Raw genomic sequence first — 22,801 nt, 5'->3', positions numbered from 1 at the left:
TATATTATTTTATCTGATCTCATTTTATTTCATTCTATTCTATTTTATATTATCTCATTTTATTTTATTTATTTTATTTATTTTATTTTATTTATTTTATTTTATCTCATTTTATTTTATTTATTTTATTTTATCTTATTTTATTTTATTTTATTTTATTTTATTTTATTTTATTTTATTTTATTTTATTTTATTTTATTTTATTTTATTTTATTTTATTTATCTTGCTGAGGATGGTGATGGCTAAAACTTAGCTTTTCTATTTCCTAATATTCGCATTTTTGTTTCACTTTTTTAAATACTCACATCTTTATTATAATAATTAATGTTATAATTATAATATTGGGCTCTGGCACTGCCCATTAAGTTTTTAATTAATAAATCCCAATTAACAAGGGGGGCTCACCTTCCTTTGGCATCTCTGCTATTGACAATCTTGGCACCCAGTGCTTCCACCAGCATTTCTGCAGTGCCCTCCTGGTTGTTAATTCTGCAAAAAAACAGAAAATCAGCACAAAAATCAGCAGAAAAATCAGCAGAAAAATCATCAAACGCCGGGCTGGGAGCAGAACACCAGGCCTGCAGAAATTTGGGGTGAAATTCCAATTATTTTCTGCACCCAGAACTGCAGAAATTTGGGGTGAAATTCCAATTATTTTCTGCCCCCCGGGCCTGCAGAAATTTGGGGTGAAATTCAAAATTTTTCTGCACCCCTCAGCTGCAAAAATTTGTGGTGAAATTCCAATTTTTGGGCTCCAAAGCCTGGAATTATCTATGGGGTGAAAAATCCCTTTTGGTGCATCCCACAGAGAACAAGGCCTGAAAATTTTTGGGGTAAAATTCCCCTTTCAGCCCATCCCAGGGACTCTGAGGTGTGGAATAATTGGAATTATTTTTGGGATTAAAATTCCCCTTTCAGCCCATCTCAGGGGCTCCAAGGCCTAGAATTATTGGAATTATTTTTGGCATAAAATTCCCTTTCCAGCCCATCCCAGAGGCTCCCATATCTGGAATTATCTGAATTATTTTTTGGGATAAAATTCCCTTTTCAGCCCATCCCAGAGGCTCCCATATCTGGAATTATTTGAATTATTTTTGGGGTAAAATTCCCCTTTCAGCCCATCCTAGAGGAATTGGATGTGGAATAATTGGAATTATTTTTGGGGTAAAATTCCCTTTTCAGCCCACCCTAGAGGAATTGGATGTGGAATATTTGGAATTATTTTTGGGATAAAATTCCCTTTTCAGCCCATCCTAGAGGAATTGGATGTGGAATAATTGGAATTATTTTTGGGGTAAAATTCCCCTTCCAGCCCACCCAGGGTTATTATGGGGTGTCGCTTACACTGCACAGTGCAATGGAGTGAAGGGATTTCCTTCTAGGTACGCAAAGGGGTTGTGTTCAAGTAACAATTCAAGACAATCTTCGTGCCCTGGGGACAGAGAACAGCAGCTGGAGACACTTTTTCCCTAAAATCCCAAAAATCCCCAAATCCCAGAGGCTGGAAAAGCCCTCCCGGAGCACCGAGTGCCTTCCCTGGGCACCTCCAGAGCCTGAGCAGCTTTTCCAGGAGGAAATTCCTCCTGATGTCCATCCTGAACCTCTCCTGGAGGAATTTGGGGCTGTTCCCTCTCCTCTTTGTGTTCCTCAAAAAAGATCCTGACCCCGGTCTTCCACCAGGGATTTCTGGGATGAAAAGGTCTCTCCTGAATCTCCTTCCCTCCAGGCACTTCCAAAGCCTGACCACTTTTCCAGGAGGAAATTCCTCCTGATGTCCACCCTGAACCTCTCCTGGAGGAATTTGGGGCTGTTCCCTCTCCTCCTGGTGTCCTGGGAGCAGATCCCGGCTCTGCTGTCCCATCAGGGAGTTGTGGGGTGGAAATTCCCCTCTGAATCTCCTTCCCTCCAGGCAGTTCCAAAGCCTGAGCAGCTTTTCCAGGAGAAAATTCCCCCTCATGTCCACCCTGAACCTCTCCTGGATGAATTCGGGGCTGTTCCTTCTCCTTAAAAAAAACCCAAAAAAACCCTCCAAAACAAAATAAAATAAAAAAAAAAAAAAACAACCCAAAAAAAACCCCAAAACCCAAGACCCCCCACAAATAAAAAAACAAAGAAAAACTCACAAAAACCCCAAAACCCCACCAAAAAAAAACCCACAAAAAACCCAAAACCCACATAAAAAAGCCCAACAAAAAAACCAAAGCCCCCCAAAAAAACCCCCAAAAAACCCAAAAAAACCCCAAAAAAACCCAAAAACCCCCCAAAAACCCCAAAAACCCCCCAAACCCCCTGGCTGACCGCTGTAGGAGGCCCAGTGCATGGGCGAGAAGCCGCTGTAGTCCACGCCGGCGTCCAGCGGGTCGGTGGCGAGCGCGGCGCGCAGCAGCGAGCGCAGCGCCGGCAGGTGCCCGCGGGCCGAGGCCAGGTGCAGCGGCGTGCGGCCCCGCCAGTCCCGGCACAGCGCGAACGCGTCGTGCTCCAGCAGCGCCGCCACGCAGTCCTGGCAGCCCGTCACCGCCTGCACAACAGGGATTCGTTTGTTTTCATTCATTAAATGGGTTTTTTTTAATCGATGTGGTTTTTATTATTTATCTATAACTATTACTATAACTATAACTATATATATATACATAGTTATAGTTATAGTATATATATATATATATACTATATATATATAGTGTGTATATATATATATACTATCTATATACTATAGTATATATATATATACGAGAAATTTATTTATTTTAATTAATTTTTTTTAATCAATATGGTTTTTATTATATAGCTATAAATATTACTATAACTATATATATATAGTTATAGTATATATATATATATATATATACTATATATATATATACACTATAGTATATATATATATAGTATATATATACTATAGTATATATATATATATGAGGGATTTATTTATTTTAATAAATTAATTTTTTTAATCAATATGGTTTTTATTATATATCTATAACTATTACTATAACTATAACTATATATATATATATATAGTTATAGTTATAGTATATATATATACTATATATATAGTTATAGTTATAGTATATGTATATATATATATAACATATATATCCCTGGTCAGAAGGGGACCCAGCCCAGCCCAGCGGGGTCCCAGGACCCCCCACTCACCCCCCGGTGCAGGAGTGACCTTCACTCACCCTCCCGGTGCAGGAGTGACCCCAACACTGACCCCTCGGTGCAGGAGTGACCCCCACTCACCCCCCGGTGCAGGACTGACCCCCACTCACCCCCCGGTGCAGGAGTGACCCCCACTGACCCCCCGGTGCAGGAGTGACCCCCACTCACCCCCCGGTGCAGGAGTGACCCCCACTCACCCCCCGGTGCAGGAGTGACCCCCACTCACCCCCCGGTGCAGGAGTGACCCCCACTCACCCCCCGGTGCAGGGCGGTCCGGCCCCTCTTGTCGGCGGCGTCGGCCGTGGAGCCCTTGTCCAGCAGGAGATGGACGCAGTCCACGTGGCCGTTCATGATGGCCAGCATCAGCGGGGTCCTGGCAGGGACACGGACACGTGGGACACGGACACGTGGGACACGGCGGGGACACGGAGCCCACGGAGCCTGGGAGCTTCCGGAAGGTCCCCGTGGGGACAGCAGAGGTAATTCCAGATGGTTGGAATTCCAAATCTGCTTCTGGGGCAGTTGGGAATGAGGGACACAGGAATGGGGTGAGGGACAATCGGGAATGGGGGTGAGGGGACAATCAGGAATGGTGAGGGACACAGGAATGGGGTGAGGGACATTTAGGAATGGTGGAGAGGGATAATCGGGAATGGTGGTGAGGGACAATTGGGAATGGGGGTGAGGGACAATCGGGAATGGTGGTGAGGGACAATTGGTAATGGTGGAGTGGGATAACCAGGAATGGTGGAGAGTGACACAGGAATGGTGGTGAAGGACAGTTGGGAATGGTGGAGAGGGACACAGGAATGGTGGTGAGGGACAATTGGGAATGGTGAGGGACAATCAGGGATGGTGGTGAGGGACAACTGGAAATGGTGGTGAAGGACACTTAAGATGGTGGTGAGGGACAATTGGGAATGGCGAGGGACAGAGGAATGGGGGTCAGGGACAATCAGGAATGAGGGTCAGGGACAATTGGGAATGGTGGTGAAGGACCCTTAGGAGTGGTGGGGACACCTCTGGGATAAGATATCTAAGCAGAAAACATGGAAGGTTCCTGTGCAGAGGATGGGGGATGAACTGAGCACCATTCCCACGTCCCTGCACCCTCGGGAAGGAGCCGAGCTGGGAAGGGTCAGGAGAAGCTCCTTTAGAAGATATCCCACCATGATTTTAGCACTAATTAACCCAATTAACTCAAGGAATATCCCAAATTCCAGCCTGTTCTGCCTGCGCTGGAGTTCAGTGAGGGATCACTCCTGGTCCTGATCTCAAGCTGGGACCTTGCAGCAGATTTCCCTCCCCCTTCCAGGTGCCAGGGTGGCTTTGGTGGCCCAAAGCCGGGCACTCACTGGCCGTGGATGTCCATGACGTCGGTGATGTCCGCCCGCTCCCCGCTGTCGATCAGGAGGTGCAGGGAATCCGTGTTCCCGTTGGCAGCTGGGCACAGAACGGGCAAGGGGAGCAGGAAAAACGGGAGCAGGAAAATGGGAGGAGGAAAATGGGAGGAGGAAAATGGGAGGAAAAATGGGCGGAGGAAAAATGGGAGGAGGAAAAATGGGAGGAGGAAAATGGGAGGAGGAAAATGGGAGGAAAAATGGGAGGAGGAAAAATGGGAGGAGGAAAAGAGGGACGAGGAAAAGGAATGAAGAAAAGAGGGAGGAGGAAAAATGGGAGGAGGAAAAGAGATAAAGAGAAACAAGGTAAAGAGGGATGAGGAAAAAGGGATGAGGAAAATGGGAGGAGGAAAAGTGATGAGGAAAAGAGGGAGGAGGAAAAAATGGATGAGGAAAAGAGATAAAGAGAAACAAGGTAAAGAGGGATGAGGAAAAAGGGAGGAGGAAAATGGGAGGAGGAAAAATGGGAGAAGGAAAAATGGGAGGAGGAAAAGAGGGAGGAGGAAAAGAGGGAGGAGGAAAAAAGGGATGAAGAAAAGAGATGAGATAAAGAGAAACAAGGTAAAGAGGGATGAGGAAAAAGGGAGGAGGAAAATGGGAGGAGGAAAAATGGGAGGAGGAAAAGAGATGAGATAAAGAGAAACAAGGTAAAGAGGGATGAGGAAAAAACAGGAGGAAAAGGGAAATGAGAAAAATGTGGATGAGAAAAGAGAGATGAGGAAAACGGGCATGAAGAAAAGAGGGATAAGGCAAAGGGACAAAGAAAATAGAGATGAGCAAAAAGGGGGAGGGAGGGAGAGGGAGAAGAAAAAAGGCATGACAAGCCAGAAAGCCCCAACTCCTCCAGAAGAGACTCATCCCCTGGAGTTTTGGGTTCTGCAGGGCCCTGTCCCATCCCCTGTGCCACCTGCAGCGTGGAGAGGCGTCCACTTCCTCTTCCTCTCCTTGACCAGGGCGGAGGCGCCGTGGCTGGTGAGCACCTGCGTGGTGGAACATTTTCATTAAATGCTTCGCTTTGGCTCACCCCTCAAAATTGTTCAGTTTTTCCCAAGCCTGTGATTCTCACCCCTTGAAAATGCACAATTTTTTTCCAAGCCTGTGATCCTCACCCCTCAAAAATGCGCAATTTATTCCGAGCCTGTAATCCTCATCCCTCGAAATTTTACAGATTTTTCTGAGCCTGTGATACTCACCCTTCAAAATTTTGCAAATTTTTCCAAGCCTGTGATCCTCACCTCTTGAAAATACACGATTTATTCCACATCTGTGATCATCACCACTCCAAATTTTACAGTTTTTTTCAAGCCTGTGATCCTCACCCCTCATATCCTGGATGATTTCCCCTCATTTCCTGGATGATTTCCTGGGTAATTTCCTCTTATTTCCTGGATGATTTCCCCTCTTTTCCTGTGTAATTTTCCATAATTTCCTGGATGATTTTCCCCCTTTTCCTGGATGATGTCCCCTCATTTCCTGGATGATGTCCCCTCATTTCCTGGATGATTTCCCCTCTTTTCCTGGATAATTTATTCTTATTCTTATTCTTATTCTTATTCTTATTCTTATTCTTATTCTTATTCTTATTCTTATTCTTATTCTTATTCTTATTCTTATTCTCATATACAGGGTGTCAGGCTGTATTCTGATCCAACCTATATATTGGATATTCAGAGATTTTTTCCTGATATCCAACCTATATGTTGGATATTTTTTTGTGATATCCAACCTATATATTGGATACTTTTTCCTGATATCCAACCTATATATTGGAGATTTTTTCCTAATATCCAACCTATATATTGGATATTTTTTCCTAATATCCAACCTATATGTTGGATATTTGGATATTTTTTTCCTAATATCCAACCTATATATTGGATATTTTTTCCTAATATCCAACCTACATGTTGGATATTTTTTCCTAATATCCAACCTATATATTGGGGATTTTTTCCTGATATCCAACCTACATGCTGGATATTTTTTCCTAATATCTAAACTATATATTGGATATTTGGATATTTTTTCCTGATGTCCAACCTATATTTTGGATATTTTTTTCCTGATATCCAGCTCATATATTTGGATATTTTTTCCTGATATCCAACCCACGACTCACCTCGCGACCGTGACCTCTGCTCCTGTCGGCGCTGCCTCTCTCCCTCTCCCATTTCTCCCTCACAAACCCCAATTAACGCTCACCTAATTAGCACCCCGGGCGCCCCAAAAACGCCCCCGCGCACCTGCACGCACTCGCTGGCGCCGCGCTCGGTGGCCAGGTAGAGCGCGGTGCGGCCCTTGTGGTCCCGCACGTCCAGGTTCACCAGCGTCTCGGCCAGCGCCTTCAGGGCTTCACAGTGACCGTTGTAGGCCTGGGGACACGGGGCACGGCGGTGGGACACGGCCGGTGGCACCCGAGGTGGCCCTCGGGCAGCCAAAGTGTCCCTCAGGCACCCAAAGTGTCCCTCAGGCAGCCAGAGTGTCCCTCAGGCAGCCAAAGTGTCTCTCAGGCAGCCAAAGTGTCCCTCAGGGAGCCAAAGTGTCCCTCAGGGAGCCAAAGTGTCCCTCAGGTACTCAAAGTGTCCCTCAGGTACCCAAAGTGTCCCTCAGGGAGCCAAAGTGTCCCTCAGGCACCCAAAGTGTCCCTCAGGTACCCAAAGTGTCCCTCAGGTACTCAAAGTGTCCCTTAGGTACCCAAAGTGTCCCTCAGGTACTCAAAGTGTCCCTTAGGTACCCAAAGTGTCCCTCAGGCACCCAAAACCGTTGTAGGCCTGGGGACATGGGGCATGGCGGTGGGACACGGCCGGTGGCACCCGAGGTGGCCCTTGGGCAGCCAAAGTGTCACCCAGACACCCAAAGTGTCCCTCAGGTACGCAAAGTGTCCCTCAGGCACCCACAGTGTCCCTCAGGCACCCACAGTGTCCCTCAGGTAACCAAAGTGTCCCTCAGGCACCCAAAGTGGCCCTCAGGCACCCAAAGTGTCACCCAGACACCCAAAGTGTCCCTCAGGGAGCCAAAGTGTCCCTCAGGTACTCAAAGTGTCCCTCAGGTACTCAAAGTGTCCCTCAGGCAGCCAAAGTGTCCCTCAGGCACCCAAAGTGTCACCCAGGCACCCAAAGTGTCCCTCAGGCACCCAAAGTGTCCCTCAGGCACCCAAAGTGTCCCTCAGGGAGCCAAAGTGTCCCTCAGGGAGCCAAAGTGTCCCTCAGGTAACCAGAAATGTCACCCAGGTACCCAAAGTATCCGTCAGGCACCCAAAACCGTTGTAGGCCTGGGGACACGGGGCACGGCAGTGGGACACGGCCAGTGGCACCCGAGGTGGCCCTCAGGCAGCCAAAGTGTCCCTCAGGAACCCACAGTGTCCCTCAGGTACCCACAGTGTCCCTCAGGTAACCAAAGTGTCCCTCAGGCACCCAAAGTGTCCCTCAGGAACCCAAAGTGTCACCCAGGCACCCACAGTGTCCCTCAGGCACCCAAAGTGTCCCTCAGGTACCCACAGTGTCCCTCAGGCACCCAAAGGGTCCTTCAGGTACTCAAAGTGTCCCTCAGGTACTCAAAGTGTCACCCCCACAGTGTCCCTCAGGCAGCCAAAGTGTCCCTCAGGCACCCAAAGTGTCCCTCAGGCACCCACAGTGTCCCTCAGGTACCCACAGTGTCCCTCAGGTACTCAAAGTGTCCCTCAGGCAGCCAAAGTGTCCCTCAGGCAGCCAAAATGTCCCTCAGGTACCCAAAGTGTCCCTCAGGCACCCAAAGTGTCCCTCAGGTACCCAAAACCATTGTAGGCCTGGGGACACGGGGCACAGCGGTGGGACACGGCCGGCGGCACCCGAGGTGGCCCTTGGGCAGCCAAAGTGTCACCCAGACACCCAAAGTGTCACCCAGGCACCCAAAGTGTCCCTCAGGCACCCAAAGTGTCCCTCAGGTACTCAAAGTGTCCCTCAGGCACCCAAAGTGTCCCTCAGGTACCCAAAGTGTCCCTCAGGGAGCCAAAGTGTCCCTCAGGGAGCCAAAGTGTCCCTCAGGCACCCACAGTGTCCCTCAGGCACCCACAGTGTCCCTCAGGCAGCCAAAGTGTCCCTCAGGTACCCAAAGTGTCCCTCAGGCAGCCAAAGTGTCCCTCAGGCACTCACAGTGTCCCTCAGGTACCCAAAGTGTCCCTCAGGTACCCACAGTGTCCCTCAGGCAGCCAAAGTGTCCCTCAGGCAGCCAAAGTGTCCCTCAGGCAGCCAAAGTGTCCCTCAGGCACCCAAAGTGTCCCTCAGGTACCCAAAGTGTCCCTCAGGTACCCAAAGTGTCCCTCAGGCACCCAAAGTGTCCCTCAGGTACCCACAGTGTCCCTCAGGCACCCAAAGTGTCCCTCAGGTACCCAAAGTATCCCTCAGGTAACCAAAGTGTCCCTCAGGCAGCCAAAGTGTCCCTCAGATACCCACAGTGTCCCTCAGGTAACCAGAAATGTCACCCAGGTACCCAAAGTGTCCCTCAGGCACCCAAAACCGTTGTAGGCCTGGGGAAACAGGGCATGGCGGTGGGACACGGCCGGTGGCACCCAAGGTGGCCCTCAGGCACCCAAAGTGTCACCCAGACACCCAAAGTGTCCCTCAGGCACCCAAAGTGTCCCTCAGGTACTCAAAGTGTCCCTCAGGTAACCACACTGGCACCCAGGCAAGCAGAGTGTCCCTCAGGCACCCAAAATGTCCCTCAGGCACCCAAAATGTCCCTCAGGTACTCAAAGTGTCCCTCAGGCACCCAAAGTGTCCCTCAGGCAGCCAAAGTGTCCCTCAGGTACCCGAAGTGTCTCCCAAAGTACCCCCTAAGCACCCAGAAATGTCCCCACCAGAAATGTCTCCTCTAGAACCCTTCCAGGACCCAGAGCACCCCAAGAACCCTTCCCGGTACCCTTCCAGGACCAAGACCACCCCCAGAACCCTTCCAGGACCCTTCCAGGACCCCTCAGGAACCCTTCCAGGACCCAGGACCCTCCCAGCACCCTGCCAGGACCCTCAGGAAACCTTCCAGGACCCAGGACCCTCCCCGCACCCTGCCAGGACCCGCGGGCGCTCACAGCTAAGTGCAAGGGGCTGACTGGAACGGAGCTTTCCACGTCCTCCAGGCAGTTAAAGGACATTTCCAGGAGCTGCAGGGAAAAACCCCAAATCCTGAACGGATCCCGGGGCTGCAGAGGGGCAAAAATCCACCCCAAAACCCCCAAACATTCCCAAAACCCCCAGAAACCCCAAATCCTGAACGGATCCCGAGGCTGCACAAGGGCAAAACTTCCCACCCCAAAACCTCCCAAAAACCCAAACCCACAAACACCAAAACCTAAAAACCCCAAAGCCTTCCAAAAACCCCAAAGTCTCCCAAAACCCCCAAAACCTCCAAAACCTCCCAAAAACTCCTCAAAACCCCAAAAACTCATAAACCCCCAAAACTCCCAAGAATTTCAAAAACCCCAAAAAACCCCGAAACCTCCCCAAAATCCCAAAAACCCAAAACCTCCCAAAACCCCCAAAAACTGTAAAAACCCCAAAACCCCGCAAAACCACAAAATCTCCCAAAAACCCCCAAAAACTCCCAAAACCCCAAAATCCCCCAAAATAACAAAACATCCCCAAATCCCCAAAAACCCAAAAAAACCCCCAAAACTGGGGATGGAAAGTCCCTGACCTATCCCAAAAATCCCATTTTTCCTGCCTCGTATTCCCAGCTTTTTTCTCAGGTCACATTTTCTCTCCTGCTCAGAATTTCCCTCTTTTTTTCTGGGGATTTCCCCTCTTTTTTTTCCTGAGGTATTTTCTCTTTTTTTCCTGGGAGATTTTTTCTCTTTTCCTGGGGGATTTTCCCACTTTTTTCCTGGATGATTTCCCCTCATTTCCTGGATGATTTCCCCATTTCCCAGATTATTTTTTCCCTCATTTCCCTGATAATTTCCCCTCATTTCCCAGGTGATTTCCCCTCATTTCCCAGATGATTTCCCCTCATTTCCCGGATGATTTCCCCTCATTTCCTGCATGATTTCCCCCCATTTCCTGCATGGCTTCCCCTCATTCCCCAGATTATTTTCCCCCTTTTCCTGGATGATTTCCCCTCATTTCCTGCCTTATTTTCCTTCATTTCCTGGATGATTTCCCCTCATTTCCTGCATTATTTTCCTTCATTTCCTGGATGATTTCCCCTCATTTCCTGCATTATTTTCCTTCATTTCCTAGATGATTTCCCCTCATTTCCTGGGTGATTTCCCCAGTTTTCCTGGATGCTTTCCCCTCATTTCCCGGATAATTTCCCCTCATTTCCCGGATAATTTCCCCCTTTCCCAGGGCCGTTTCCCTCACCAGCTCGAGGTTCTGGCGGTTGCCGTAGGCGGCCGCGTAGTGGACGGCGGTGTAGCCCTGCTTGTCCCGCAGGGAGGGGTCGGCACCGTTATCCAGCAGGAATTCCAAACAGCTGCAGGTGGCAAAGAGGCCAAAAAGAAAAAAAGGGAAGGAAAAAGTTGGAAAATCCACAGGGAAAGCCCCAAAATCCCACAGCGGGTTTGGCCCGCAGTGACAGCACCTGGCTCCTCTCCCTGAGGATCTGCAGGGAGGAATTCCCAGCAGATTTCCAGGAAATTCCCAGGAAAATTCCAGGAAATTACCAGTAAAATTCCAGCAAAATTGCTATCCGATTCCCAGTAATATTCCCAGAAAACTCACAGCAAATTCCCACTAAAATGTAGTGAATTCCCATTAAATTACCATCAAATTTCCAGTCCATTCCCAGTAAATTCACAGTCTGTTCCCATCCATTCCCAATCCATTCCGATGGAATTCCCAGTTAATTCCAGTCCATTCCCATCCATTCCCAGTCCATTCCGATGGAATTCCCAGTTAATTCCAGTCCATCCCCATCCATTCCCAGTCCATTCTGATGGAATTCCCAGTTAATTCCCAGTAAATTCCAGTCCATCCCCATCCATTGCCATCCATCCCAGTCCATCCCAGTCCCTCCCAGTCCCTCCCAGTCCATTCCCAGTCCATCCCAGTCCATCCCAGTCCATCCCAGTCCCTACCAGTCAGTCCCAGTCCATCCCAGTCCCTCCCAGTCCCTCCCAGTCCATTCCCAGTCCATCCCAGTCCATTCCCAGTCCATCCCAGTCCCTCCCAGTCAGTCCCAGTCCATCCCAGTCCATTCCCAGTCCATCCCAGTCCCTCCCAGTCAGTCCCAGTCCATTCCCAGTCCATCCCAGTCCCTCCCAGTCAGTCCCAGTCCATCCCAGTCCATTCCCAGTCCATCCCAGTCCCTCCCAGTCCCTCCCAGTCCCTCCCAGTCCATTCCCAGTCCCTCCCAGCACTCACAAGAACGCCTCCTTCAGCCTGGACTCCTTCAGGGGCTCCTCCTCACTGCCCCCGCAGGGAACCTCAGCCCTGCAAAGCCACCAGGGGTGGGTGACAGTGCCCATGGTGACACCCCCGGTGCCACCAGTGCCACCACGGGCCAGTGACACTGGCCATGCTGCCACCCCCGGTGCCACCAGTACCATCACGGGCGGGCGACACTGCCCGGTGCTACTCCCAGTGCCACTCCCGGTGCCACCATGGGTGGGTGACAGTGCCCATGGTGACACCCCCGGTGCCACCAGTGCCACCACGGGCCAGTGACACCGCCCAGTGCTACTCCCAGTGCCACCATGAGCCAGTGACACTGCCCATGCTGCCACCCCTGGGGCCACCACAGGCCAGTGACACTGCCCATGACGCCACCCCTGGGGCCACCAGTGCCACCACGGGCCAGTGACACCGCCCAGTGCTACTCCCAGTGCCACCATGAGCCAGTGACACTGCCCATGTTGCCACCCCCGGTGCCACCAGTGCCACCACGGGCCAGTGACACTGCCCATGCTGCCACCCCCGGTGCCACCAGTGCCACCACGGGCAGGCGACACCGCCCGGTGCTACTCCAGTGCCACTCCCGGTGCCACCACGGGCGGGTGACACTGCCCATGCTGCCACCCCCGGTGCCACCAGTGCCACCATGGGCGGGCGACACCACCCGGTGCTACTCCCAGTGCCATCCCCGGTGCCACCATGGGTGGGTGCCACTGCCCATCATGCCACCCCTGGTGCCACCAGTGCCACCACGGGCGGGTGACACCACCCGGTGCTACTCCCAGTGCCATAATGGGTGGGTGACAGTGCCCATGGTGCCACCCCCGGTGCCACCCCCGGTGCCACCCCCGGTGCCGGTGCCCGCGGTGCCCGCGGTGCCGCGCTGACCTGCGGTAGGTGTCGGAGGCGGCCGCGTAGTGCAGGGCGCTGCAGCCTTTGCCGTCGGGCTCGTTGACGGCGGCGCCGGCCGTCACCAGCGTCACCGCGCACTGGTAGCTGCCGTTGGCCGCCGCGTAGTGCAGGGGGGTCCTGGGGACACGGGGAGGGGACATGGCGTCAGCGCGGCCCTGGGCACCTTCCAGGACCTGCAGGAGCTCAGTGTGCACCCAGAACCCTTCCAGGACCTGCAGCACACCCTAGGAACCTTCCAGGACCTGCAGGAGCCCAGCACACACCCAGAACCCTTCCAGGACCTGCAGGAGAGCCCAGGACACACCCTAGGAAACTTCCAGGACCTGCAAGAGCCCAGCACACACCCAGAACCCTTCCAGGACCTGTAGCACACCCTAGGAAACTTCCAGGACCTGCAGGAGCCCAGCACACACCCAAGGAAACTTCCGGGACCTGCAGGAGCCCAGCACACACCCAAGGAAACTTCCGGGACCTGCAGGAGCTTAGAACGTTCTGGAAATCTTTCCATGAACCAGAACACCCTGGAAACCCTTCCAGGACCCAGCAGGAGCTTAAAACATCCTGGAAACCTTTCCAGGAGCCTCCCAGCACACCTCAGGAACCTTCTAGGACCCATCAGGAATTTGGAACATTCTGGAAACCCTTCCAGGAGCCCAACACACCCCAAGAACCCTTCCAGGACTCAGCAGGAGCCCTGGACACCCTGGGAACCCTTCCAGGACCTTCCCATGACACCCTGGGAACCTTGCAGGACCTGCAGGAACCCAGGACACCCCGAGAACCCTTCCAGGACCCTTCCAGGACCCTTTGGGAACCCTGGCAGGACCCGTGAGGCCGTCGGTGGCCCGGGGTTGGGGACACCGGGCTGTCCCCGCGGTGGCCAGGGTTGGGGACACCTGGCTGTCCCCGCGGTGGCTCTGGCTGGGGACACGGGGCTGTCCCCGCGGTGGCCAGGGTTGGGGACACCTGGCTGTCCCCCTGTGGTGGCCCAAGGCTGTCCCCAGGCTGTCCCCCCACGGTGGCCAGGGTTGGGGACACCAGGCTGTCCCCACGGTGGCCCTGCCACCAGCGCTCACCTCCCGAACTTGTCCTTCCTCCTGAGGTCGGCGCCGCTGCTCAGCAGCAGGTTCAGACACTCGACGTTCCTGCACCGGGGACAGCCAGAATGTCACCGGTGTCACCAGAGTGTCACCGGTGTCACCAAGGTGTCACCAGGGTGTCACCAGTGTGTCCCCGTGTCACCCAGAGTATCCCCACACCACCCAGAGTGTCCCCAGAGTGTCCCCATGCCACCCAGAGTGTCCCCATGTCCCCAGAGTGTTACCAGTGTGTCACCAGTGTGTCCCCATGTCCCCAGAGTGTCCCCATGCCACCCAGAGTGTCCCAATGTCCCCAGAGTGTTACCAGCATGTCACCAGTGTGTCCCCATGCCACCCAGAGTGTCCCCATGCCACCCAGAGTGTCCCAATGTCCCCAGAGTGTTACCAGCATGTCACCAGTGTGTCCCCATGTCCCCAGAGTGTCCCCATGTCCCCAGAGTGTTACCAGCGTGTCACCAGTGTGTCCCCATGTCCCCAGTGTCCCCATGTCCTCAAGAGTGTCCCTATGTCCCACGTGTCCCCAGAGTGTCCCCATGCCACCCAGAGTGTCCCCATGTCCCCAGAGTGTCCCTAGAATGTCTCCATATTCCCATGTCCCCACGTCCCCATGCCCCCCCAGGTGTCCCCAGTGTCCCCATGTCCCACCCTCCGGAGGCAGCCGCGTGCAGACAGGTCCTGCCCAGCCTGTCCCCATGTCCCCAGGTGTCCCCATGTCCCCATGTCCCCATGTCCCCAGTGTCCCCATGTCCCACCCTCCAGAGGCAGCCGCGTGCAGACAGGTCCTGCCCAGGCTGTCCCCATGTCCCCGTGTCCCCAGGTGTCCCCATGTCCCACCCTCCGGAGGCAGCCGCGTGCAGACAGGTCCTGCCCAGGCTGTCCCCATGTCCCCAGGCTGTCCCCATGTCCCCAGGTGTCCCCATGTCCCCATGTCCCCATGTCCCCAGGTGTCCCCATGTCCCCAGGTGTCCCCATGTCCCCGTGTCCCACCCTCCGGAGGCAGCTGCGTGCAGACAGGTCCTGCCCAGGCTGTCGGGGGTGTTGATGTCGAAGCCGGCGCTCAGCACGTGCTCGTTGCTCAGCGAGGACACGATGCTGTACAGCTGCCCTGGGGGGACAAGTGACATTGGGGACACCGCAGGGACAAGTGACATTGGGGACACCGCAGGGACAAGGGACAGCAGGGACATGGCCAGGGACAAGGGACAGCAGGGACAAGTGACACTGGGGACAAGGGACACTGGGGACAAGGGACACTGGGGTTAAGTGACACTGGGGACAAGGGACACTGGGGACACGGCCGGGTTTTGGGTAAAGCAGCTCAGATTCTGTTTACACTGCTGATATCCACATGGTTATTGTATTTATATTATTATATAATTTATATTGTATGATTATTTACACACTTTTATTTATTTATATACCAACTATTTATATAGTTTATATGTTATAATATAATATATAATATGATATGATATACTATTATATACTGTTATATATTATTATATCATCTTGTTACATTATTATATCATATTATTACATTATATTATATTATATTACATTATATTATATTACATTACATTATATTACATTATATTATATTATATTATATTATATTATATTATATTATATTATATTATATTATATATTATATTATATTATATTATATTATATTATATTATATTATATTATATTATATTATATTATATTATATTATATTATATTATATTATATTATATTATATTATATTATATTATATTATATTATATTATATTGTACTACATTGTATGATATGATATGATATGATATTATTTCCTTATATACCATATATTTATAAGAGTATTATATTTATAGTTATAGTAATATATGTATATTATTCTTTAAATACCTTATATTTATATAATTATAGTTATGCTATTATATATTTATATTTATATTACTGTTTACATACCTTATATTCAATTTTAAAAAGCAGTATTTTTGCCCGATTTCAACCCAAAAATTCAATATTTTTGCCTCATTTCAACCAAAAAAATCAATATTTTTGCCCAATTTCAACTGAAAAATCAGTATTTTTGCCCGATTTCAACCCAAAAATTCAATATTTTTGCCTGATTTCAGCCCAAAAAAAGCAGCACCGACCTGAGGACAGCAGCTTGCGGCAGCAGTCGGAGAATCCGAAGAGCACAGCCAAGTGCAGGGGGAACATGTCGTGGATCCCGCGCCTGGAGGAGCAGGGAGACATTTGGGATGAGGAATTTTGGGATGAGGAATTTGGGGATGAAGAATTTGGGGATGAGGAATTTGGGGATGAGGAATTTGGGGATGAAGGATTTGGGGATGAAGGATTTGGGGATGAAGGAACCTCCCAGAGCTGCTCCCAGCCAGGAATTGACCCTCAGGCAAAGGGTTGGGAATTTTTTGGGGTTCTTGGGATCAGATTTTTTGTCCTTTTGCCCTGGTGAGAGCCTGGCCAAGGAGACACCGAGGGGCTGGAGGAGATGGGGAAGGGTCTGGAGAGGCCCTGAGGGAGCCGGGAAAGGGGCTCAGCCTGGAGGGAAGGAGGCTCAGGGGGGAATTTCCACCCCACAACTCCCTGATGGGACAGCGGGGTTGGGATCTGCTCCCAGGAACAGCAGGAGGAAAAGAAACAGCCCCAAATTCCTCCAGGAGAAGTTCAGGGTGAACATCAGGAGGAATTTCCTCCTGGAAAAGCTGCTCAGGCTCTGGAGGTGCCCAGGGAGGTTTGGGGTGCCCAGGGAACACCAGGACAAAAGGGAACAGCCCTGAATTGCACCAGAGGAGGTTCAGATTGGAAATTGGGAAACTGGATCCCTTCCAGGACCCAGAACAACCCAGAACCTTTCCAGGACCCAGCAGGAGCCCAGAACATTCTGGAAACCCTTCCAGGACGCTCTCAGAACATCTCAGGAACCTTTCCAGGAGCTCAGAACCTTCTGGAAACCCTTCCAGGACCCAGCATGAGCTCAGAACATTCTGGAAACTCTTTCAGGACCCACCAAGAGCCCAGAATATTCTAGAAACCCTTCTGGGCCCCACTCAGAACATTCTGGAAACCCTTCCAGGACCCTCGCAGAACATCTCAGGAACCCCTTCCAGGAGGTTAGAACATTCTGGAAACCCTTTCAGGACCTAGCAGGATCCCAGAATGTTCTGGAAACCCTTCTGGGACCCTCTCAGAACACTTTGGGAACTCTTCCAGGACCTTCCCGGGCCACCCCAGGACCCTTCCAGGAGCTTAGAACATTCTGGAAACCCTTCTGGGACCCACACAGAATATTCTGGAAACCCTTCCAGGAGCTCAGCACATTCTGGAAATCCTTCCAGGACCCAGCAGGAGCCCAGAACATTCTGGAAACCCTTCCAGGACCCTCTCAGAACATCTCAGGAACCCTTCCAGGAGCTCAGAACGTTCTGGAAACGCCCCCAGACCCCTCTCAGCCCCCCGGAAGGTCCTGGCAGGGCTCACCTGGCGGTGTCAGCACCATTGGTCATTAAGGTACTAATTAGCAGCTCGTGGCCGTATCGGGCAGCGACGTGCAGGGGGGTGTTGCCGTACTTGTCCGCGCAGTCGATCTCGCTGCCTGCGGGGAGAGCTTCTGCTCTAGAACATTCCGGGCTCCCAAATCCCGGAATTCCCACCCCGGAATTCCCCTCCAGAGACAGCCCTGGGCTCCAAAACCATGAAATTCCCACCCCGGGGACAGCCCTGGGCTCTGAAATCCACACCCCAGGGACACCCTCAGACCCAAAATCCCAGAATTCCCACCTTGGGGACAACCCTGGGCTCCCAAATCCCGGAATTCCCACCTTGGGGACAACCCTGGGCTCCCAAATCCCGGAATTCCCACCTTGGGGACAACCCTGGGCTCCCAAATCCCGGAATTCCCACCTTGGGGACAACCCTGGGCTCCCAAATCCCGGAATTCCCACCCCAGGGACACCCTGGGCTCCAAAGCCCTGGAATTTCCACCCCAGATACGAAAATCACGGAATTCCCACCTCAGGGACAGCCCTGGGCTCCCAAATCCCAGAATTGCCACCCCGGGGATGGTTCCAGGCTCCAAAATCCTGGAATTCCCATCCCAGATCCAAAATCCCAGAATTCCCATCCCATAGATGGCATGGGTGCCAAAATCCCCAAATTCCCAACCCCAGGAACAGCCCTGGGCTACAAAATCCCTGAATTCCCACCCCAGGGATGGTTCCAGGCTCCAAAATCCTGGAATTCCCACTCCAGATCCAAAATTCCCAAATTCTCATCCCGGGGACAACCCCAGCTCCAAAATCCTGGAATTTTGGAGGCTGTAAAAGGAATATTGGGAAAAGTATTGGCACATTGAAGGATCTGATGGGAATTTTGGGGAAAATATTGGAATTTTGGAGGATCTGACGGGAATATTGGGATGAATATTGGAATTTCGGAGGATCTGATAGGAATATTGCGATTTTGTGACCAGAATATTGGGAAAAACAGCACAAGACCCCCCTGGGGGGGTTGGGTGATGGCGTGGGGGGGTCTGAGCCCCCTCCCGGAGCTGCCAGGATGTCCTGGAAGCGCCGGGAATTCCGGGATGAGGCGGGGAGGTGGCACTGACCGTTCTGGATGAGGATCTGCGAGCGCGTGAAGCGGCCGTGGATCGCCGCCATGTGCAGGGGGCTCTTCCCTTCCTTGCTCTGCAGGGACCCCCAGGAGGGCTCAACCACAGCCAAAACCACCCCAAAACCACAAAACTGCCCCAAAAACACAAAACCGCCCCAAAAAACCCAACACCCCCTGCAGGGGCTCAGCCACAGCCAAAACCAACCCAAAACCACAAAACCACCCCAAAACCACAAAACTGCCCCAAAAAACCCAACACCCCCTGCAGAGGCTCAGCCACAGCCCAAAACCTCCCCCAAAAAACCAAAACCACCCCAAAAATCCAAAACCATCACAAAAACCCCAAAACCACTCCAAAAAACCCCAAACCTCCCCAAAAACCCAAAACCGCCCCAAAAACCCAAAACTGCCCCAAAAACCCAACACCATGAGAAAAAACCCAAAATCACCCCAAAAAACCCCAAAACCACCCCAGAAGACCCAACACCCCCAGAAGGGGCTCAGCCACAGCCCAACCCCTTCCCTGACCCCAAACCCCAATCCCCTCACCTGTCCCCATACCCAACCCCTTCCCTGACCCCAAACCCCGAGATCCCTGACCTGTACCCTCACCCCAACACTTTCTGTGACCCCAAACCCCAATTCCCTGCCCTGTACCCACACCCAACCCCTTCACTAACCCCAAACCCCAATTCTGTCACCTGTCCCCACACCCCAACCCCTTCCCTGACCCCAAACCCCAATTCTGTCACCTTGAACCACACCCCAACCCCTTCCCTGACCCCAAACCCCAATCCCCTCACCCGTACCCACATCCCAACCCCTTCCCCGACCCCAAAGCCCGTCCCTGACCTGGAAGTTGACGTCGGCGCCGTTGTTGACGAGGATCTCGAGGCACAGGGCGCCGTTGGTGGAGACGGCGGCGAAGTGCAGGGGGGTGAAGCCCTTCTCGTTGGGCTGGTTGACGTTGGCCCCCACGTTGACCAGCTCGTTGGCCACCGCGTCCTGGCCCATGTAGCAGGCGATGTGCAGCGCCGTGTTCCCGAAGGAGTTGGGCTCGTCGATCTGCGGGACAGACGGGCTGTGGGGGCTGTGGGGTCCGTGGGATCTGTGGGGTCTGTGGGGGCTGTGGGGTCTGTGGGGTCTGTGGGGGCTGTGGCGGCTGTGGGGGCTGTGGGGGCTGTGGGGGCTGTGGGGGCTGTGGGGGCTGTAGGGGCTGTGGGGGCTGTGGGGGCTGTGGGGGCTGTGGGGTCCATGGGGGCTGTGGGGTCTGTGGGGGCTATGGGGTCCATGGGATCTGTGGGGGCTGTGGGGGCTGTAGGGTCTGTGGGGGCTGTGGGGTCTGTGGGGGCTGTGGGGGCTGTGGGATCTGTGGGGGCTGTGGGATCTGTGGGGGCTGTGGAATCTGTGGGGTCTGTGGGGTCCATGGGATCTGTAGGGGCTGTGGGATCTGTGGGGGCTGTGGGGTCTGTGGGGGCTGTGGGATCTGTGGGGTCCATGGGATCCATGGGGGCTGTGGGATCTGTGGGGGCTGTGGGAGCTGTGGGATCTATGGGGGCTGTGGGGGCTGTGGGGTCTGTGGGGGCTGTGGGGGCTGTGGGGGCTGTGGGATCTGTGGGGGCTGTGGGATCTGTGAGGGCTGTGGGGTCTGTGGGGGCTGTGGGGGCTGTGGGGGCTGTAGGGGCTGTGGGGTCTGTGGGGGCTGTGGGGTCTGTGGGGTCTGTAGGGGCTGTGGGAGCTGTGGGGTCTGTGGGAGCTGTGGGGTCTGTGGGAGCTGTGGGGTCTGTGGGGGCTCTGGGATCTATGGGATCCATGGGGGCTGTGGAGTCTGTGGGGGCTGTGGGATTTGTGGGGTCTGTGGGGCTGTGGGGTCTGTGGGGGCTGTGGGGTCTGTGGGGTCCATGGGATCTGTGGGGGCTGTGGGGTCCATGGGGGCTGTTGGGATTTGTGGGAGCTGTGGGGCTGTGGGGTCTGTGGGACCCGTGGGGGCTGTGGGGTCCATAGGATCTGTGGGGGCTGTGGGGCCTGTGGGATCCATAGGATCTGTGGGGGCTGTGGGGTCCATAGGATCTGTGGGCTCTATGGGGTCCATTGGGTCTGTGGGCTCTATGGGGTCTGAGGGATCTGTTGGCTCCACAGAGTCCATGGGATCTGTGGGGTCCGTGGGGTCTGTGGGGATCCACAGGATCTGTGGGGTCCATGGGAGCTGTGGGGTCTGTGGGGATCTGTAGGGTCCACAGGATCTGTGGTGTCTGTGGGGTCCGTGAGGATCCACAGGATCTGTGGGATCTGTGGGGTCCGTGAGGATCCACAGGATCTGTGGGATCTGTGGGGTCAATGGGATCTGTGGGGGTTGTAGGGGCTGTGGGGATCTGTGAGGTCTGTGAGACCCGTGGGATCCATGGGATCCATTGGATTCATAGGGTCCAAGGGATCCGTGGGGTTTGGGGGTTCCAGATGGGGAAAGGTGGATCAGGAGAACCCAAAGCTTCTGTCACTGCCCCTGGATCCTGTCACCACCCAGAGGGGAGGAATTTGGTTCCTTGATCTCAGGGATCAACAAAATTCACAGGATTTGGGGATTTAGGAGGGAAAAGGCAGCTGAGAGCCACCAAGGTTTCTGTCAAGGTGATGTTAGATCTGCAGAAGCGATGAAGTCCAGAGGATTTGGGACTCTGGGAAGCACCAGGGTTTCTGCCACCACCTGAAGTCCCTGCCCCACCTCTCCCGGAGCCCCCCGGGCGGGTCTGGGGTCTCACCTCCACGCCCAGCCTCAGCAGGTGCCGCACCACCTCGATCTGGCCGCCCGCGGCCGCCGTGTGCAGCAGCGTGTAACCCCTCCTGTCCTTGCAGGTGACATCGGCCCCGCGCGCCACCAGCAGCTTCAGCACCTCCAGGTGACCTGCGGGGACACAGGTGAGGGCACCGCCACACCGCGGGGACGGGGACAGTGTGGGGAGATGGGGAAAATGGGGGAGATGGGGAAAGTGGGGAGAGATAGGGAAAAATGGGGAGAAATGGGGAAAAATGGGCAGAGATGGGGAAAATGGGAGAGATGGGGAAAACAGGGAGAGATGGGGAAAATGGGGGGAGATGGGGAAAATGGGAGAGATGGGGAAAACGGGGAGAAATGGGGGGAAATGGGAGAGATGGGGAAAATGGGAGAGAGATGGGGGAAAATGGGGAGAGACGGGGGAAATGGGGAGAGACGGGGGAAATGGGGAGAGACGGGGGAAATGGGGAGAGATGGGGGAAAATGGGGAGAGACGGGGAAAATCGGGGAGAGATGGGGGAAATGGGGAGAGATGGGGGAAAATGGGGAGAGATGGGGGAAACGGGGAGAGATGGGGGAAAATGGGGAGAAATGGGGAAAATGGGAGAGATGGGGAAAATGGGGAGAGACGGGGGAAATGGGGAGAGACGGGGGAAATGGGGAGAGATGGGGGAAATGGGGAGAAATGGGGAAAATGGGAGAGATGGGGAAAACGGGGGGAGATGGGGGAAACGGGGAGAAATGGGGGAAAATGGGAGAGATGGGGAAAATGGGGAGATGGGGAAAAACGGGGGGAGATGGGGAAAATGGGAGAGATGGGGAAAATGGGAGAGATGGGGAAATGGGGAGAGATGGGGGAAAATGGGGACACCAGGGAGATGGGGGACACTGGGAAAATGGGGACAAATGGGGAGATGGGGAAAAATGGGGGGATGGAGACACTGAAACTGGGGACACTGGGGCAAGATGGGGAAAAACGGGGGGAAATGGGGAAAAATGGGAAGAGATGGGGAAAAATGGGAAGAGATGGGGAAAAATGGGGAGATGAGGGACACCACGGAGGTGGAGGACACCAGGGAGAGATGTAGATAAATGGGGAGATGGGAACATCAAGGAGATGGGGGACACCAAGGAGACGGAGACACCAGGGAGATGGGAAAAAAGGGGGGAGTGGGGGACACCGGGGAGATGGGGGACATGTGACAGACAGGAAACACAGGGAGGGGAATCCTGTGGGACTGGGAATAAAGGGAGAGAAGAGATGCAGAGGTGGAAAGGAGGAACAGGAGAGATGGAAAGGAGGGACGGGAGAGATGCACAGAGGAAATGAGGGAGATGGAGAGATGGGAGAGATGGAGAGAAGGGATGGGGGGGAAATGGAGAGAAGGGATGCAAGAGGTGGAGAAAAGGGAGGGATGGGGAGGAGGCGTGGGAGAGGTGGAGGGAAAGGATGGGAGAGATGGAGAGA

At 53.1% G+C, this 22,801-nt stretch overlaps 1 protein-coding gene across 2 annotated transcripts in view; it reads right to left on the bottom strand.

Moving 5' to 3' along the window:
- Positions 1–22,801, bottom strand: part of ANKRD52 (ankyrin repeat domain 52) — a 44,791-nt gene that overhangs the window by 13,043 nt on the left and 8,947 nt on the right. For both annotated transcript variants that reach the window (XM_072919713.1, XM_072919714.1), the window contains exons 7-24: positions 21,320–21,462; positions 19,413–19,625; positions 18,556–18,634; positions 17,427–17,541; positions 16,079–16,161; positions 14,927–15,044; positions 13,916–13,984; positions 12,816–12,956; positions 11,898–11,966; positions 10,896–11,007; positions 9,626–9,697; positions 6,807–6,935; positions 5,471–5,543; positions 4,519–4,606; positions 3,419–3,536; positions 2,300–2,519; positions 1,346–1,433; positions 407–490 (exon numbers count right to left, since the gene is read on the bottom strand). In XM_072919713.1, coding sequence (XP_072775814.1) covers positions 407–490; positions 1,346–1,433; positions 2,300–2,519; positions 3,419–3,536; positions 4,519–4,606; positions 5,471–5,543; positions 6,807–6,935; positions 9,626–9,697; positions 10,896–11,007; positions 11,898–11,966; positions 12,816–12,956; positions 13,916–13,984; positions 14,927–15,044; positions 16,079–16,161; positions 17,427–17,541; positions 18,556–18,634; positions 19,413–19,625; positions 21,320–21,462 — 2,014 coding nt within the window. The remainder of the gene's footprint in view (positions 1–406; positions 491–1,345; positions 1,434–2,299; positions 2,520–3,418; positions 3,537–4,518; positions 4,607–5,470; positions 5,544–6,806; positions 6,936–9,625; positions 9,698–10,895; positions 11,008–11,897; positions 11,967–12,815; positions 12,957–13,915; positions 13,985–14,926; positions 15,045–16,078; positions 16,162–17,426; positions 17,542–18,555; positions 18,635–19,412; positions 19,626–21,319; positions 21,463–22,801) is intronic.

The sequence above is a fragment of the Taeniopygia guttata genome, chromosome 29 (genome assembly GCF_048771995.1).
Source record: "Taeniopygia guttata chromosome 29, bTaeGut7.mat, whole genome shotgun sequence".
In the NCBI taxonomy this organism is placed as follows: Eukaryota; Metazoa; Chordata; class Aves; order Passeriformes; family Estrildidae; genus Taeniopygia; species Taeniopygia guttata.
Note: the sequence above shows the minus strand (reverse complement) of the source record. Positions and strands in the feature narration are given on the sequence as shown.